The following is a 20,734-nucleotide window of genomic DNA, read 5'->3' as shown; positions in this document are numbered from 1 at the left end:
AACGATGTAAAAATTAGTTTTGTTAATTTAAGATCACCGATATCTGGGGGTAACCAATGTGGATTATTTAAAGGACCAATGTGAATTTTTAAATGAGCAATAAGCGTTGATTTTTAAGGAATATTTTTTGAAGGACTTCCTGAGTCATAAGCGTTGATTTTTAAAGAACAATTTTTTTGAAGGACTTCTAGAACAATAAATGTGGATTTTTTAAAGAATATTTTAAAAAGTTCGTTTTGAACAATAGGCATGGATTTTTAAAGAATATTTTTGAAAGGATCTTCAATAATCGTGGTTTTTTAAATAATTTTTTGAGGGACTTTCAGAACAATAAACGTGGATTTTTTAAATAACTATTTGGAGGGACGTTCAGAGCAATTAACGTGGATTTTTTAAATTATTATTTTGAGGGACTATTACAGCCATAAGCGTGGATTTCTTAAATAATTATTTTGAAGTACCTTCAGAGAAATAATCGTGGATTTTTAAATAATTATTTTGAAGGGCTTCTATAGCATTAAACATGGATTTTTTAAATAATTATTTTGAGGATTTAAAAAAAAATATTTTGAAGGACCATCAGAACAATAAACGTGTATTTTTTAAAGAATATTTTTGAAAGGACTTCCTAAGCAATAAGGGTGAATTTTTGAAATAATTTTTTTGCAGGACTTCTTGAATAATAAGCATGATTTTTTAAAATAAAAATTTTGCAGGACTTCTTGAGCAATAAGCATGTTTTTTTTAAAAATAATTATTTCGAAGTATTTTCTTCAAAATATCTTAAAGAATATTTTTTAAGGAATTCCTGAGAAGCAATAGATTTTTTAAAGAATATTTTTTGACAGACTTCTTAAGAAATATTCGTGGATTTTTTAAAGAAAAATTTTGAAGGAGTTCTGGAGCATTAACTTTCTGAACAATAATTGAATTTCAAATTATTTTTGAAGACTTATCAGATCACCAAACGTGGATTTTTAAATAATATCATAAAAGGACTTTTAAATCAGGTGGTGTGTACATAAAATATGTCATTTCATATATTCACCTTAGTCATATATTGTTGATCCGAATCAAATTCTATGTCGATTTAGCCATGTCCGTCTATCACGACAGAGCTCACAATATATACTCCGCAATACTTTTCCAGGAATTTTTAATATTGTGAATGGTATATATCGATCACCTAAGTATAGCTCCCATATAAGGGTATCCTAAATATTCGGTATGTTACAAAATAAAACGGGTTTCAATGGATTTTTTTAATATATTTTCCCACTTTTTACGTTAGCCCCTATATAGGGATAATTCCTAATATTTGGAATTTTTGGCCACGTTTTTTTTAAATTTTAGTTTGAGTCCTCATTAATATGCAATTATAAAACAAATTTTCAATTTGAGGCCCACATGTATCAAGCCTTTGTTTCGAAACTTTAAACAATTTCAATTCTCCCACTCTGGACACAACAAAAAATAGATTGCTAAATAATAAAAAAAAACTTGCCCTTGAACTTTAAATATAACAACGAATCATTTAAATATATACAGACAATTCATTAACACAATTAATACACAAATTTCAAAATTTCTTTCAATATTTACGTATGTATGTTGCCCAAATCACAAATTACTATCAGTCAACAAATTAAACAATTCTAAATTTTATTCATAGGTCTTAACAACAACAACAACAAATTTCCAGTATGTGAAATTATGCTTCTTTCCATTTTTAATTGAACATAGTGAATTGGACTGCTAAAAAAACCAACAACAACAAAAATGAAAGCACTTGAATTATGAAAAAAATATTATAAATGCCCATCTTTTGATCTCAATTGTATTGCATGCTCATTGTAATCATCAACATCATAACAACTGCTTTGTCTTCACATTCGTGTATAGAGGAGATATGTGGCTTGAGTTATGGTGGCGGCGACACCACCACCAATAGCAACAACAATTTAATTGTTTATGCCATATAAGACCTTTTTAGAATATATACATACATATACATATGTATATATAATGTTTTTTTATTGTTATGCCGTCAAAAGAAATTATTTGTATGGATGCTTTTTAATAAACTTGACAATTGTGTTGTTCTTGTTCTGTTCTTTTTTGTTTGGTGTGACGACATCGTGTAGAATTTCTTAAAAGAGGGGATGTTATGGGAATTTCGGTGAATTTTGTAAAAAATAAATTGATTTGAAACATGAAATTATACTCGAATCAATTAAACTGTATTAATTCAAACTTTTCCTTTAGATGGAGTTCTAAGAAAATGAAGCATACATTTAGGCGTCTATTTATAAAACAAAAAATAATTGAAAATAATTAATTAAAATTCATTAGACATATAGGAGACCTTCCTTAAGGAATTTCAGAATGTGCATATATTGATAAATTAGGTAAATAAATAAAACATTTAAAACTGTAATAAAAATAGGTTTTATATTTATCATCTAATATAGTGCATAATTTTAGCCAACATTTCTTAAATGGCGTTTAACCAATGAGCTTAAGGCGCGGTAAAGACTATGTCTTCTAAATCAACTCGATTGTTTAATCGAAGTACCAAATCCTAGCTGTTGTTAAAATGATATAAAGTTTATTTGTCATCCGTTATTTGTTTTCTTATACATACACATTTCACTGGTTTCATAGTTTCTGTGAACAATTTTCAATCAAAATTTCCAAAATTTTGTAAGGAAATGTTCTCTATAAAACATTTGTTGTAATATTTAATTCATTATAACTTAAAAAAATATATGTTTTTTATCAGCTGCTAGAGTAGGTAATTATTTTTTAATTGTAACGTATTTTGTAGCATACTTCTAGGAGAAGTCATTAATATTTAATATTTTGATGCAAACGCAGAGTTGTATATGAAATTATTTCGATTCGTATTAAAATGAAATGAAGTGGATTTGTCAGCGCTTGTTTGTTTACGTATACATACATATTTCACTGGTCTCATAATTTCTGTGACATTTAAAAAAAAAAAAATAAATTTTTCATCAGCTACCATATTTTTTGTAGGCAATTATTTGAACTGTATCGTATTTTGTAGTATATTTTAAGGAGAAGTTTTTATTTTTTTATTTTATTTTATTTTTTTTTTTTTTGGGACAAATGCAGGGTTGTATTTGAAATTATCTTGTAATGTTGTATTTAAAATTGTGTCGATTTAGCATAGAATTTCGAGAATATTGAATGGATTTAATTTTTTATAGCAAATTGAGCTCGATTTAGCAATCAAATCGAGATAATGCAATTTATCACAATAAAAATAAAATTGCTAAACGAGTCAGAGTGAAAAATTTCTATTGGTTGGTTGCACATCGAATTCAAGTAGAAACTATGCACTACTATTGTGCCATGGTTCTGCTTAGGTACTACCATGATGCAATAAACAAAACCTTTGTTTTTATCTCGATTATCTGTCAAATTTTTCCTTATAATATTTCACATGGTTGGCAACATTGCACTTCGAATTCAAGTAGAAACTACGCACTTTGATAGTTAATCCAATCGTGATGGTTATATTTCTTTCGGTGATATTCGGATGATATTTTGAAGGATGAAATGGACCCAAGACAGTTTTTGATTTTCTAGTCGCTCTAAAGGCCACTATTATATTCCGAACATCACAAATGTTACACCGGGAAGGGATCTGATGAACTAGTTCGAATGGCTATATGATAATGATCGGTCAACATCAAATGCCGAAACTTTTTGTTTTAAATAATAAAATTTGAATCTGAGGAAATCACTCCGGGATTTATTCAATGTGTAAACTAATTGTAGACCTACTTGCCTACAGTGTCTCAAAAAAGTTTAGAAAAATTCGTATAAATGCTCATAAACAAAAAACATTTCAAATGTATATGGGGATAAGGTTTTTTGTATAAAATCACCTAATCATTAATATTTTATCGAATCTAATGTAAAAAGGTTGCAAACAAGTCATAGCGCTATTGGTTATATAACGTAATAATATTCCAGTTTCGAAATGGTAAATAATAAATTCGAAATACTAAAAAATTTCTAAAATATCAGCAATTTCGAAAATTATCAGTCAATAGGTTTTTTATACTCTGATAACCTGAAATAGGTAAATTAGTTGATAAATAAATATATTTAAATGGAGTGGAATCCTTATATGCCTTATAGACGTTTTTTTGAGAAATAGCCTCCATTGTATGGTAACCCTGTGTATTGTTATCTAAAATCATTTTTGTTTCCAAAATCGCAAACACAAATTATACAAAAAAAAAAAATAAAATAACGAAAATCCTGGCTATGATTCAAATCGCCATTGATGATGTCATTGTGACCTCCTTAAAGCTGGCCAAGTACTCTGGCCAGTATTAGTGTTGATAGTGAAGGCTAACATATGTTACCTAATCATAAGGAAAGTAGGAAATACAAGCAAAATGTATGTCCTTGAAATGTAATGAAAGTGGGATGGAAGGAAGGAGGAGGAGAAAGAGAAGAGGAAAATATAATTTTCGGTCATTGATTTGTGTTTGTTGCCAGTTTTCTTTTTCAGAAGACAAAATAAGGGTAGCCTTTTTAATCTACCGATTGACAATTTTTTGAGAAATTTTCAATGTTAAAAATAAGTATCCTTTAGAATATGAAAAATTGGCAGGTGCTGAGAAAGAGAAATGGGGACAAAATCAAAGATATCAAAATTTGGTTTGCTTTGAAAGGATATACTTTTTGTAGCAAAGTGATTCAGGAAATGGAAATAAGTGCGACCATACGCCCTACTTCATGAAGAATAATAAAACCTGAAATAGATAGTTTACTGCGCCGGACTTTTTTAAATATTTCTTTGAAAGTGAAGCTTCGTCGATTTTTCAATTACATTGCATATATGTCAAATAAATCTTCATTAGGTAGGTTAACCTGGTAAAAAGTTGTAGTGTTGTAGTGTAATATATTACAAAATATTTAGATTCCCATCACTCTGACAATTAGTCTAATTATTTCATAACCTATTTGTAACCTTCAGAGCCCAATTATTATTACAAATCAATTTACATAACACCGACAATCGTTACCAACCAATAACCTTCACATGAACTCAAGTACTTGAGCACTTTAGTGCGGCACTGTGAAATGAACGAAACCAAACGAAAAAAAACCCTGGCTGTTACTAATTGACATTTGCAATATTCGCCGCTAGAATGTTAATTTAGTTATGACGTCTGTACGAAAAAAAGGTGTTAGAAAGTTCACACGTGAACTGTGTCGATATTTTAATACTAAAAATATCATATATTCATAATCAATTTGTTACTTATTTTAGATATTGTCTTTGAAAAGTGTGTGTTGCTGTGTATGACATGTTGTGGGTGAGTTATTAGTTTTGAACGTCATGGGTGTGAAATGTAGACGAAATTTATTAGCACATTCAGTTTTTGTTTGTTCTATTTTTAATGCTCGGTTTGTTTTTAGACCGATATCGGATATTTTTACTAATAATTAACATTAAGTTCAAACACCCAAAATGAGATACAAATTAACATGTCAGGTTGTTAGTAGATGTGTGATTTGTTTGTTTTAGAGTGTAAACATTCTGTTGGCTACTGAAAAAATTAAGTATTAAACTAGAGCTAATTTGTTAAGGTCTAGTTTGCTTCAAAATACTTTGCTAAAAGCAGAATGGCTTCTTGCACTCTGCTCTCATTAGATCTCCTAATTTCCCACCTATATAGCATACAAATTAATTAAATTTATAAAATTGTAAACAATTTAGACTATTTGGCCATTTTCTAACCTCAATTTTGTTTGAAAACCCTGCCGAAAATGTATGGTTTAATATTTTTTGGTTGGTTGACATGACAAGAACCTACTGTAATTAGGCAATAATATAGTTGGGGGAAAAAGAAATCCATTATTTTTATATGAACTATAGGACTTTATTTAACATGCTTCAGAATGTCCGATTTGGGCAAATATGCACCGTTTTGTTGTATGACGTGTTTTGTAACTTCATAATGCCTCTACCATAGAAATCCTGCTCTCTGTTTGCAAAAAACTCTAGTAGTCGATTTTCACAATCCTCCTTAGATACTAATTTTTGTCATTAAAGAAATTTTGCAATGCAGGAAAAATATGATAATCGCTTCGTGCCAAGTCCGGGCTGTATGGCGGATGCATTGAAACTTCCCAACAAAGCTCTCTAAGTTTCTGGCGAGTCACTGTAGATGTATGTGGCCTAGCGTTCTCCTGGTGGAACACGACACGATACCTATTGGCCAATTCTGGCCGTTTCTAAATGGTTTAAAATAGTACTATGGTCGATTTTTAGCTCCTGGGCGATGTTACGAGTGCTAACATGCCGGTCAACTTCGAAACCAAAATTGGACATAATTGGCCGTTACAGTATCGAAACTATTCACAATTTTATCCGCTTGGCTTGCATTTTCGCCTTTGTCAAAGAAAAACTATAAAATGTACCAAATTGTCTCTTTGTTCACGTCCATTTTTAACACCCTGTAACTCATAACTGAATGCAACAAAGTTAAAACCAGCAAAATAATTTTTTTACTGCGAAATGTCACCCTTCCAATGAGCATAAATCAGAAATTGTTTGATCAAAACTTTACAAGAAATCTACCAGTACAGCCACCTGCCGAAAATATAATTGATTTATATTTCCTCAACCTAATATGATATGGAACTATACTATAATTGTCATCCCTATAGCGATACGTCGCTTTTTAATGTTTTATATTTTCCGTCGTGCAACTTCTGATTATTTCCTTACATCTACAACATTTTTGCTGGTGGATTTACAAAGTCTTTAAGCCGGCAATAGAGCATTTAATAACATTTTATAAGTTTAGTTTTTCATCAGATGGACATAAATATCTATTAAAATATACACCTAGCTTTTTATTATTAAACCTATATTTTCGACACAATTTCATCTCTTCCATAATTTAAATCAAGACTAACAACCATAAGATTGTAATCAGGTATTGACGTTTCTATAGAGCTGGTTAAAATTGTATTTAGCATATTATTGTACACACAATCTATGCATGTTCCAGATGCTGCTGGTCTGGTTATAAGATTATGACACGAACATAATAGGTATTCAGCGATTAGTTAACTATTAGAAATTATGGAGTTTTTTGCCGTGAAGTTCCTTAAAAATATTCTGCCCGTACTCAACTTATGGTGGCTAATTAACCTTCATTTCGACATTCACTTTATTGTCTGTCATGTTATATCACTTTTAGGTTTTAAAAAGTTCTAACCGATGAAATATTACTTCCCCTGACATATTTTTTGATGTAATAATTTGCAATACTTTTTAAGTACATACAAGTATCATAAAAATGGTAGTCCAATGTCAACCTACATCTCAAAGTGCTCTTCAGGTAAGTCTGGAGTGTCGGATATTTTTTTGTCTTCAACTTGAATTGCGTACTTGAGAATTTCCAAAGATACTCAGACTTGATATAATTGATAGCTGACAACAAGAGAGATAAGAGACAATATTGAAAAGCAAATTCAGAAATTTCAGTTTTGGAATTGTCAAATGGCTATAAATCCAAGAAATCTAAGATGTCTTTTTGATCGAAGGACCAAATACAAAAATTAAGAAGGAAATCCAAATTAGTATAAATTCTATCCTATTTTGATTCTTTCCTAAACTAATCGATTGAGAGGTTAGGTCTTTTAAGCGGCATTTGCATTGAAACTTTTTGCATGGTTAACCCTCCCTATGTAGATTTATTTGACATATAAGCAATGGAATTGACAATTTAAACCCACTGGGTTTACTTAATCCAGTATAATGTAAACGTACTATTAGTTCCTATTTTTAAACCAATGCTTTGCAATAACAATTTCATAGTAGCCATATGCTTTACCTCCCTAAAAATCTCAATGCATAATTATTGTTGGCAAAAAAACCATCAAAAATACGTTTCAATTACATACTGAAAGTGAATGAGTAAGTGTTTTCGAATGGTTGGCCATAAGACAATAATGGGGCTTTGATGTTGTTGCTGGGAGGTGGGGTTGGGTGCTCAGTTGCAGTTTTTTCTGCTATCGTCATCAATTATATAATTGTACTATTTGTTCCATTTGGCTTTTCTTTTTTTTACATATCGACTTTTTTCTAAAGGTGGCTGGACGAGGAGGGCGGTAGGGCCTTGTGCATCCAAATGTGTACTTGACATTTTGAATTGCCAGTGTATAAGAAGACCGGCCAGCCACAAGCAAAGTGTCCAGCATGCATATCATATCATTTTTTCATAAGAATAAGAAAGCAAAACTACAATAGCAACAAAAGCAAATTTCTTTTTGTTATTGGCTTGAGCGACAGAAAAAAAAGAAAATTACATTGAAATTGAATGCCTTGGCTTGTGTTGCCAGAGGAAGCTTTTGCCTTTTTGTCTATATACATATATATTTATATATACTAGGAATGTATGTAATATTTTATTTATAGCTGAAAATAAATATAAACTGGCTGACTTTGTAGGATTTTCCTGCTTTCGTTTTTTTTTTGTCGTAGTGTCACAGCAATATGCCCGTTCAAAGTTGAAAATGTTAGTAAAGAAATCATAAATTACATAATTGAAGAATGAAATCTATAAATAAGCTTCATGGTAAATGTCAGAAAACATGAGACTTACCCGATTTTGAAGTGAAGATGGGGAAAAGAAAAAAGTCTCCTAAAATGTCGTACCAACTTCTGTCAATCTAAACTAGACTATTGTAAACACGTGGTAACTCAGCTTGCTGGTATAATTCCCTGGTGTTGTAGGGATGTGAAGATAGGAAAACATCGGCTTATTAATCTAATTTATTCTCTTCGACTCCAATATTCCTCAATGAACTCATCAATTTTTCATGTTGTACCTATCAAATGCGTTTTGGATGTTTCTACAATTTTGTATCAATACTTCATTGGGCCGAGCATTGCGAGCGGGACTGAGATAGTGAGGACTGTTGAAAACTACAGCTTTGATATTGTCAGTAATTTTATACACCTTGGTAACCCCATAAATAAAACTAATGATATCAGTTTTGAAATTCGGAGAATGATAGTGTTGGTCAACAGATGCTACTATGGTCTGAAAATAGTTTCATTTTTGAACATCAGTACGATTTCTAGAAAGGTACCGGTACAAATGAATGCGTTATTGACCTTATTGACAGAATATGATTTAGTAGATCATGGAATACTAATAAACATAAGACGGATTCAAATTTATCAGATTCAGGATTCAGAATTAGAGAAATGGATCCAAATCTATCAACAATATTCTAATTTAGTTCGAACTAGGTTGCCAAAGTAAAGCTTGGTCACATAGGGATCGTTAAAATATTTATGCCAATATGTCATAAAACAATAACATCCAGATCCACGAATAGTCTATTTTTTCTAATGATTTTTATAAGACGGCAGAGCTAAATCTGCATTCCATCGTAAATCTCTAAGAACAAAGAGAAAATATTGTATTTGGACGGAATCCAATTTATCAAAATAGCATTTGTTCGACCTAAAGTGATAAAGAGATCGCTATTATCATATAGATCTAAATCATGATCTATTAATAAGCTCATCCAGCAAGTGAAAGCCAATCGTCTTTTCTCATGCCTAATGTCACAAATTTGGCGTTTGTTTATGTTTTCATAACGGAAGTCAATTCATAATAATGGATTTTGAAAGCAAACTTGAGAAGCAGCTGATCTCTCTTGATGACCTTATTAATAGGCCTTAACATGAGGGTTCATTAAATCCTTTAGATCAACGTTTCTTAAAACCTGACAATGATTTTGTTTTATTGACATAAATGTGAACACAATAATAACAACAGAGATCTTTCTATTTTGGATAATAAGGCGCGTTTAGATTATGCCTTCTAAATTGACTCGATTAGTTAATCGAAGTATCAAATCATAACACTTTAGACTAGTTTAAACTGTATAAAATTGATTTGCCACCTGTTATTTGTTTAGGTATACATACACATTTCACTGGTTTCATAATTTCTGTGGCAGTTTCTCAATAAATATTTTTATAATTCGAATAGGGATTGCTCCTTATTAGGTCAACAATTCATAAACACAGTTGCTGTTTTGAGAACAGTAAGTCTTAATTTTTCATCAGCCACCAGACTTTTGATCATTTATTTTGAATTGTAACGTATTTTGTAGCATACATCAAGGATAAGTCTTTATATATTTTTAGTGCAAAAGCAGGGTCGTAATTGAAATTATCTCGATGCGCGTTTAGACTAGGCCTTCTAAATCTACTTGATTTGTAAATCCAGATCTAGAATCCTAGTAGTTTACACTATTCAAATGAAATGGATTTGTCAGCTGTTATTTGTTTACGAATACATACACATTTCATTGCTTTCATAACTTCTATGACATATAAGTTCCGTTCCAGAACCTAAAAGAATCCACTATTTTTACAAGTTTTGCGTTCCTGAACCCACGAAACTAGTAAAACATTGAACCAAATTTAAGAGAACACAAAACAAAATGGCGTTCTCTTTGTAAACTTTTTACTCGAAAAATTTGTCCGAGTAAAAATAGTAAACAGGAATGCCAACTTCTGATTTGCTGTTATGTTGATTTGAAGTATTGCCATCTAATTTTGGCATATTTACTAGATTTGCGTTTCCGAACTTTTCAAATTATTTTATACTCTGAGAGTGATTTTGAAATGTCTCCCTTTTACTAGATTTACTATTAAAAAAGTACTGGAACAGACCAATAATTTTCAATAAATATTTTTATAATTTTGATAGGCATTAGGTCAGAAATGTATAAATATATTTGTTATTATAAATTATAGTAACATTTATTATAAATTTAAAAATACCAATATTTCATATTTTTGTTAGGTAGTTATTTTGAAAACAATTTAATTTTACAGCCCTACCGAAAATTCAACTAGCTCGTTCGAAGTTATTCACCCCAAAAGTAGAACACATGTATTTACCGAAATACGTCGACGTACGGATCAAATTCAAACTATGACAGAACGTAATTTGTTTTTTCTTGAAAAGAAACAAAATATATAGAAAATATGAATTTTTCAATGAAATAATAAAATAATTGGACACATTTTAGAAATTTTCAAGTTAATCCTCGATTTAGTTCGCTAAGAGATATGGACTCGACGTATTTGAGTAATACGGCCATACAAAACATTTCGACGAAATTTCGAAATTGAATATTTTTGTACGCCTCGTTGGATTTTAGGTAACGTTGTCAAGGAGAAACAATTATTTTTTGGTTAAAAACAGGGTTGTATTTGAAATTGTCACGATTTATAGTAAGTTTACATTGTACTGGATTTTGTTAACCCAGTAGGTTTAATTGTTAATTCCTTTGAATATATGAGTAGTTTATTTTGAATAGCTGTAGTCTAAAAGCGCCTTTATGGAGGCTACAAATATGAGGTTCTGTTTTTTTAGAATAGTATATATTTATACTACTTCTAACATATAGATACGATGTACCTATCGTTAAACTAATTAAACATTATTTTTTGATAAAAATCATTACTAACATATCCATTGAAAATGTGTATGTACATATGTCATTGTTGTCAGTTATAATTATTAGTATTATTGTTGTCGTTTTTTTTCATAACAACGATTTTAACATATCAATTATTAACAATTATTGACTATAACGACCTTTATCGCGTTCGTCTTTGTCATCGTCGTCTTCGCCTTCTACTCTTGAAATATTCACTTCAGCTTCCAGAAGAATTGTATTGGGGCGTTCGATACACTGTGTGACATGTACACATGCATGTATTGATTTATTGACAATTAAATTGAAAAGCTTCACAAAATGCTTAAGCAATGTTTATTAACATTTTCAATACCGTACATATCTATTGATTTTCATGAGCGATTTCCATAGCAAAACAAAAAAAATATTGGCATGTCAAAAGTAATTTTTATCTTGAAGAATATAAATTTCTTAAGAAAATCTCGGGGCTTTTTTGTAATGAGATTAAAATCAGTGGAAGATTTGTGTGATTTTATTTATTTTGTTATTGTTGTTTTACATATTAACAGACAATAATTAATTATTTTTTGTTGTTGTCTCTTTTCCAAGAAGGAAAAATAGTTTATAGACAAAAGAGCCATAAATTATTGTGACAGTAATTATTATGAGGGGGTAATTTAAAATGTTTTGGTTTTTTAGTTGTCAACAACAATGTGTAGTTAAATGCATAATAAAATGCATTGTAAATTTATTTAAAAAAAATATTAATTCAAAACAAATGTTCATTTAACATTTTGTTTTTTTTCTAAAAGTTCAGTGACTCTATAGTAGAATTAGTTATAGTGCCTTTTACCGCACGAGGATAAAAATTCTCCCTTGACGCCAATGAAATTTTTAACCATTAAAAGGGATAAAATAACGCTTTATTTATTTGTCCATTGTCGTGTATTTGTGCTAGCATCACATTTCCAGCTGTATAAATATAATTAATTTTCCTTTACAAACAAATAACGAGTTTTCAAAATCAACTATAAATATACCAAAACAAAAATTCATATTTCATAGTCCCCACATTTATGTGAATTTTTGATATTGTTTATACATACATATATCCACAAACATATATACTTTCTTCTGCACAAATAAATTGCTTGGCGTCTGATTTCAAATTTGTTATTGTTGTTGTTGTGTATAAATCTTCTTCTTCTTTCGTATTGCGATTGTGTCGAACGTCATCAATTTTCATAAAGTCTTCATTAGGCTCAATATAAATAAAGTGAAAAGAAAAAATGGAATGAAATGAAGATATCGAGTCTTGAATATCGCATTGATATGGCCGTTTATTTTATTTATTTTTTTGTATGTAAACAAATATATTTGTTTGATTTACTCTTAAATATACATACATCAAAACAATGCTACTGCTACAAGAGAATCGAAAAAGAACTTAAAGAATGAAAATTGTGGGGTGGGTATTTTGATCTCGTCATTCTTTTTTGGATTTTCTGTTGCTGGCATATTTCTGATGGCGATGTTCTTTTCATATATTTATTATGCTTTTCAAAAGTTGTTAAAAATTGTCAATGCTTCTTTTGTGGGGAATATTATTTTATTAAAACACGAAATACCTAGACTATCGTGATATCAAATCGGAGCGGTTTAGACTAGTACTAAAATGAAATGACGTGGATTTGTTAGCTGTCATTTCAGTGCCATCATAGTTTCTGTGGCAATTTTTCAATCAATATTTTCATAATTTTGTTAGTAAATGTTCTCCATGAGGTAAAAAATGCATAATAACATTTGTTGTTTTCAATTATAGGAATATTTATTATAAATTTAAAAAATCAAGGATTCAGGAGCTGACATAATTATGTTAGGCAGTTATGTTGAATATTTACTAATTTTTAAATGTTTTTCAACAACCCAATAGAGGCATGGATTTGTTATTTTTCAAAGACCTAATAGAGGCGTAAATTTTTTAAAAATATTTTTCAGCGACCCAATAGAGGCGGGGATTTTTTTACAATATTTTTCAACGACCAAATCTTCACGACCAATCTTCACGAAATTTTGTATGTAGGGTTGGCTCTGACCAATGAAGTCCCTTATTGTTTTTGGTAAAGATCGGTGAATATTTAGGGAATGAAAAGGACCAAAAACTTTTTTTGTCGCTCCAGAGGCCGCAATTATGGCCCGAACATCGTGAATTTTTACATGGAGAAGGGGGTCGGGCCAAAGAATAAGCACGACTGTTTTGATAAAGATCGGACAATATTTAGCGGGTCAAATGGACCCTGACTTTTGTGTAAAAAATTACAAAATTTGTGTTCTATGGTCAAGGACAACGCTTATAATTTTCGGTTATGTTCAGATAATAATTTTAGGATGAAGTGGACCAAAAACATAATTTTTTGTATTTTTTCGAGTCGATTTATAGTCCACAATTAAAAGCCGAACATCACCACACAACCCACAGTGAAGGGAATCTGGACAAGTAATTTGAAGGGCTGTACTAAATATTAATAATATTCAGAAAATATGTCAGGGTAAGGAAGAGGTTTTGTTGACCTCTAATCGCGCAATATGGTACAAATATCACGAAATTCCAGGCTCGAAATAAATATCCGCAGAAAGTTAGAGTTTCGTGGTAGTTGGTAGTATCGTATGGTCGCCCGACTATACTTCTCCGCTTACTGGTTTAAAATTTCAACGAGGCGTGGATTTTTTAAAAATATTTTTCAAAGATCCAATAAAGGACTGGATTTTTTAAAAAAAGTAGTGAAGTCGGTCTGGGCCGTCTATATGATACCCTTTACCACTTTGGGTGTATTGTATATATGTATGCTAACAATTTCATGTCAATGTTTTCTCGAAGAAACATTAATATCAGAAGAAAATATAGGGGAGGTAAATCTAAAACTGTACCGATTTTCACGAAACTTAGCACTCATCATTCTATTTACATAAAACTGGACGAAACTGTACGATATGCCAAATTTTATGCAAATCGAAAGATATATAGGGACTTTGACACACCATTTACATTAAATCGGACGAAAATATATATAGCAGCTATATATAAATCTGAACCGATTTTCACGTAACCTAACACATATCATTCTAGACTTTATTAAGCACGCTATGCCAAATTTCGTGCAAATCGAAAATTACAACTTCGTAGAGTTCAAAAAATATACGATGGCAGTTCGGAAAGTGTTTAGCATAGCACAAAAAGTGCGGTATAAACAGAAAAAAAGTTAAGTATCTTAAAAACTTCCATTTCTGTTATGAACACATGTTAAATTTTGTTTCGATCTGGCAACTTCTTCATATAAAAACAGGTGTTCAAAAAAGACGCATCCGCAATTTTTTTTACAATCACGCATTTCTCCATTGTAAAAAATTGCGGATGCGTCTTTTTTGAACTCCTGTTTCTATATGAAGGAGTTGCCAGATCGGAAAAAAATTAACATGTGTTCATAACAGAGATGGAAGTTTCCAAAACACATAACATTTTTCTGTTTATACCGAGCTTTTTGTGCTAGGCAAAGAACTTTCCGAACTGCCTTCGAATATTTTGTTGAACTCTACGATGTTGTAATTTTTGCATTAGTTGGTGTACACTTTCTTTTGAATCTGACTGCATAACCGTATTCCCTTACTAAGCCTCCGTAATACGGTTATGGGCATCTGACAGCCTTGGTCGGCAGGTGCGGCTGATTTAAAAGAATGGGACACATTGTTATTTGACACGGTATTCCGTAATTTATTACACCACGTGCCTGAATTGGCATGTGATTTTTAGAAATTCTGAAACCGTTTAAATATTTTGTTTCATTTTTAATTTTTTTCTATTACTGTGGACTACTGAACCACAATATTTTATGGCTAAAAATTCTAAATGTCCATTTCAGTTATTTAAATAATTTACTTAAAAAACAACTACTAGAAAATATACAATTTTCAGCAAAAATCACGTTTTGTATTTAAGTATGTCAGTGCTTGAAAGCCACAAATGCAAAATTGTAAATCATCTGTAAATAATAAAAAAACAAAAAATTAATGATATAGCCCACACAATAAAAAAATATATATGGATGAAGTGGGTGGGATTCGACGCTTGGACGGTTGTTGGTTCCGAAATTGCGTGCATGTTTTCTGTGCTTTTTTGATTGAAAGAGGAAATTATTTATTTTTGCTTTAAAAATAAATTAAATGTTTATAAATCGTTAAAAAATTGTAAAGAGTAGTGGTTAGGGTATTACAAATGTCACAAATCGAAATGTGTGAGTAATCGAGGGTTGGGGGTATTACAAGTGTCACATTTCCATAGTTTATTTAATACATTACAAACATCATTATTATATTTTCTGTTTTTCATGGAAACCAAAAACTAATTTCTTTTCTGTATTTTTCCAACTTTACGTCAGCTATTCTTGGCGCTAATGACGATATTAAGCTGAATTTTTAACCACCCCCAACTCCAACCCCGAAAAAACAGTAGTTATCATTTTTATTGTCTGTTGCCATTAAAGGAGGAGAGGCGGTACAACACTTTAATCAAGCTACCCTACTAAAAGCCTTTTGAATACCCACCCTCGAACCGACATTTTTTATGAACCTATTGATATATTGAGTAAATAAAAAACAACAACAACATCAGAATATTCCAATGACTATAATATGTTAAGCATTTGCCACTGATTGCCCTCGAACACGACATGACGACAGACAAACACGCCATGACAACAACTTTGATGATTAGTCATACAAAGTGTTTTATTTTTCTTCTTTTTTTTCAATGGTTTGAGGTGATATATTCGGCGCCAATCGACAAGGACAATCAACGAGAATGGTAGAAAATCTACAATTTTAATACCACCATTTAACGGGGGGAGGAATGTGAAAGAAAACAAAAGGGAATAATAAAATAGAAACAAAGTAGTTGGGTATATGGCAGGAGTGGGAAGGCTGTGCCGATTGATGTTCACTTGTTTCGTAATTACAGTAATTTCCAATATTTCCTATGCGGAATACACAAAATATCTAGTTTTTTGGTGAGGTCATACAGTAATGAAGACAAAAGAAAATGTTAAATGCCAAAAGTAAAACAAAGACTAAAATTCTATATACCTCATATACATCCTCAGTCCCCGGATTTGAATCGTATAGAGAATTTATGGAGTATTTTGGAGAAATATATTAGAAGCCATAATAATTCAAGCATACCAAGTCTGAGAAATGATTTACAAGTGAATGGGGAAAAATTCAGACATCTTACACAGAAAACTTGGTAAAATCTATGTCGGCAAGGTTGAAAGCTATAAAACATAAGAAGGGATATCATATTTAGTATCAACCATCCAAAATAATCGATTTGTAAAAAAATTATCTTGGATATTTTTCACTGTGAGGCTGAAATTACAATTGCCAAGTGGATAATTTTGACTGTAACTCACTGTATATTTGTTTTACTTTGTATGTAGCTTGTATAAAATTATAAACAAATGATATTGAATGTATTATGGGTCAAAATATTTTCAACTATTTTTGTTTGATTACTTTGTAGAAAGTCCTATTGTCTGAGATCTACAGCATCGGACAAAACTTTTGCCATACATTTAAACTTGGTTTTGTGAGTTTAGGTTTCTTATTACGTCAGTAACAACTTAATAAAATGTATAAGTACTGTTTTTGCAGTATAGTACGGGAATCGACCTATTATTACCATCCTACAAAGAAATTTGAATACTTACAATTTATGTATCAGCAGCCACGAGAAATGACAAATGAACCGATGCGTTAATTGTAAGAACGATTCAAATTTGTTGCACCATTGGTACAATAATTATATATTCTGGTAAGCACTAGAACTGTTTCTCGACGTCTTATCGATGCTGATTTGTTAGCTTATCGGTCAACCAAGAAGTCTCCCAATAATCAATTGGAACTAGAGATACATATACCAGCGAAAATTTTTGTCTATATCCAAAAAATATATCCAAACATTTTTGTCTATATCCAAAAAATCGATTTTTAGACATTTCGATTCCAGCCGTTGACTAAAAAGTAGATTTCTCAATTTTTACCGACTAAATTTAAAGTCGACTAAAATTTTATTTTTTACATGAATTGCTGTCAATAAATGAAATTAACTTCTGGAATGTGTAATTTTTGGACAATTGGGGTTTGTGATAATAAGTCAAGTCGACCTTTAAAAGTCGACTATATGACTACTACAAAGATCAAAAGCCGATCAATACAAAGCGTCGATTAGTCGAAATTCGACTTACTTATCCCTATTTATTAGCTTATATCATTGATGCTCAAAGCTTCCCAAAATCATACGTTAGCGTAAATGTTAAAAAATGCAGTTTCATTTATTCACTTTTCCTCAGTCATTTTTGGTGATGAATCCTCAGTTACGCTCACCTACATTTACTCTCACATAGTTATGTCCACCACTGGTTTATATGTCAGCTAAGAAGTCTCTCATATCTAAGCGTGATCAATAGGAACACTGAAGCAATGGAAAAACTTTATCCTCATTGATGAAACAAAATTCAATATTATTGCTAGTGACATGCCTGACCTATAAAAACATCCTTGAGCAGTTTATTAGAGCTGGATAGTTCCGGAACTAACTAGTTCCCAGAAAGGAACGTTCGGAACTAGTTCCAGCTCTTTAATTAATATAGTTCCTTTTTCTGACCACGTTCCTTTTTTGATTTCATTACTTTTCGAACTCTTTTTTTCTGGACTCGTTCCTTTATACCCATATTCTTCATTCGATCTCTTTCGTATTTTAATAGGAAACTGCCGTTGATTCCACAAAACAATGTGGAGTTGTACTGTTTACGAACGAACTAGTTCAAATGAACGATTCTCTGGAAAGAGCGATTGAAGTTGGTCTTACAAAGTCGTTATTTTTAGTTCATTAAAATTGCATTTACATAAGAACTTGTTACCGGGTTAACCTGCATTATGAGGATTTACTTGGCATATATTCAAAGGAATTGAGCTATTGAACAAGGCAGCACACCGTGATACGTAATAAACCCCGAAATTAGTAAAAACTTGGTTTAGATAAGAGGGGCATCCTTTTATAATATAAGTAATCTAAATTTTTGAATTTAAATATCCCTTAACTTTTATTTGAACTAACTTTTATATTGTTTTGTCCGATACTGTACTTAGAAGCTAAGACTTATTGATAAGATCGCATAGGAGCGAAAAGAATCTGTTTTATTCCAGTTTTTTTTTCAAGCAGCACCTCAACATCGGGTAATGTAGAGAGTGTCAAGTACATCCAATAACGCCCGCCTGTCAAGATCTATTAATAAGTCAGTTAGCCAAAGTCAGCTGTTCTCAAGTCTAATGTCAAACATTTGGACTTTTGTTTGCGTTTTCATAAAGGAAGTCAATTCACAGTAATGGATTTTGACAGCAAACTTGAGAAACAGCTGATATCCAGCTGGTCTCCCTGAATGACTTAATTAATAGGCATTGATCTCCGTGTAAAAGAAGAACTTGGTTCAATGCGAACTAGTTCTTCTTTCCAGGTGGCTGTGACACACACAAAACACAATTTATATTTCCATTTGTTTTTTATTATTATTACTAATTCAATAGTACTTGTGAATGCTTCGCTATGGTTTAATGAGTAATTGTGTGCATCATTAATTCATTCATTAAAACAAAGTTTATTTTTTGTTCGCTTTCAATTCGATGGCTTATCAGTTATCCCAGGCATTTATTTACGCTTTCCTGGGAACTTTTCACATTGTGTTGATAATTTTATTAATTTGCTTATCTTGTTCGTAATTTATTTTGTATTTTCCAGACAAAGCTCAGTCATTTGTTTGCGATCAAAATTGTAAATAAATATATATTTATAGATTTTTTTCCCAATATTGAGCAAAGTAAACAAATAATGTGGTGAATGAATTGAAATGTTTATTTTCAATATAAAAAATAAAAATATTTATTTTTAATTTCGACTGCTTGTGAAAGAAGTTTTGGAAATATTATTTATTTATATTTATAAAAAAAAAAGAATTCAAATGTATAAAATAGTGTTTGGAATCATATAATCGGTACTGAACTAGTTCTTATGGGACCAGTTAGGGACTAGTCTGTTTGTGTTAGATAAGGGTATGATCAAGATCTATTAATAAGGTCAGAAACTATGCACTTTGACAGTTAATCGGATAGTCAGCTGTGCTATCTATTTATTTTGCCATATATAAGGGTATGGAGTAAAGTGGAATTTGTCACTGCTATACCGGGAAGATGACTGTTATTTACATAAACTCAAGGTATGTGTAAACGATTAGTGTGCATTTCAGGATTTCATTAATCTAGTCGATTTAAAATCATATACCCAAATTCACTTTTAACGGAAGTGTGCATTATAACTTTTTACCGAGTTAACCTACTTCATGAGGATTTATTTGACATATATGCAATGTAATTGACAATTTAAACCCACTAGATTTACAAAATCCAATCCAATGTAAAATACTATTAGTTTCGTTGGGAAGAACCTTGAAGTAAAATTATGTTTGTCCTATTAAATTTCTGTAGTAAAACTTTACAAATATCAGAAACGATATTGGAGTAAAAAGTTACGAAACATTTGAAAATTAGAAGATTCTTGCAGGTTCTGGAACAGAATTTTGTGTATATGTCCAAATATTTTGTAATAAAAAATTAAATATTTAAATCGTTTTTTTTTCGGCGTTTCGTTTTATACATTCAGTTACGTTTTACAAATTCTTAATTTTATTTAAAATGTTAACAAAATAAATGTATATAAGATTTTTATAATTAAATTTAAATGCATATTTGCACTTACCCCAACTGCCACCTGTTCGGCCCAGACATTGGCTAGTATCACTGTTCCACAGAAATTTCTTGAAGCCTTCCCATTTGCCCATTTTGGGTGGTGGCGCATAATATTGTTCAGCAATCTTTTTATCGGCCATTTTTGCGATTTGTTTGTGTGTGTTGGTTGGTGTTTACAGGGAGGAGTTTTAAATTAACTTTTTGTTGTTAAAGATGCGTTGAAAGTTTTTCTTGTTGTTGTTTGATTTACAAAAAATCGTTATTTATTTAATTTTTTTTGTGGAAGGTTTAGTTTTTTTGTGGTTATGATGTTTTTTTTTTTTGTTTTTAATTTTAAATCTTAAATATTCGTATAACAATTAATTATTGA

General features: G+C 30.8%; 1 protein-coding gene across 1 annotated transcript in view; it reads right to left on the bottom strand.

Annotated features, from left to right (window-relative positions):
• Positions 1–20,532, bottom strand: part of LOC133332356 (sodium/potassium-transporting ATPase subunit beta-2) — a 37,368-nt gene extending 16,836 nt beyond the window's left edge. The window contains exon 1 of the mRNA XM_061540753.1: positions 20,375–20,532. Within this exon, the coding sequence (XP_061396737.1) occupies positions 20,375–20,504 (130 nt within the window). The 5' untranslated portion in view covers positions 20,505–20,532. The remainder of the gene's footprint in view (positions 1–20,374) is intronic.
• Positions 20,533–20,734: the final 202 nt, after the last annotated feature.

This window comes from Musca vetustissima, unplaced genomic scaffold, assembly GCF_032173495.1.
Source record: "Musca vetustissima isolate MV318-11 ecotype Yass unplaced genomic scaffold, APGP_CSIRO_Mvet_v1 utg4395, whole genome shotgun sequence".
NCBI classification, from domain to species: domain Eukaryota; kingdom Metazoa; phylum Arthropoda; class Insecta; order Diptera; family Muscidae; genus Musca; species Musca vetustissima.
The sequence above is the reverse complement of the archived record's forward strand: the minus strand, read 5'-3'. Positions and strand labels throughout refer to the sequence as shown.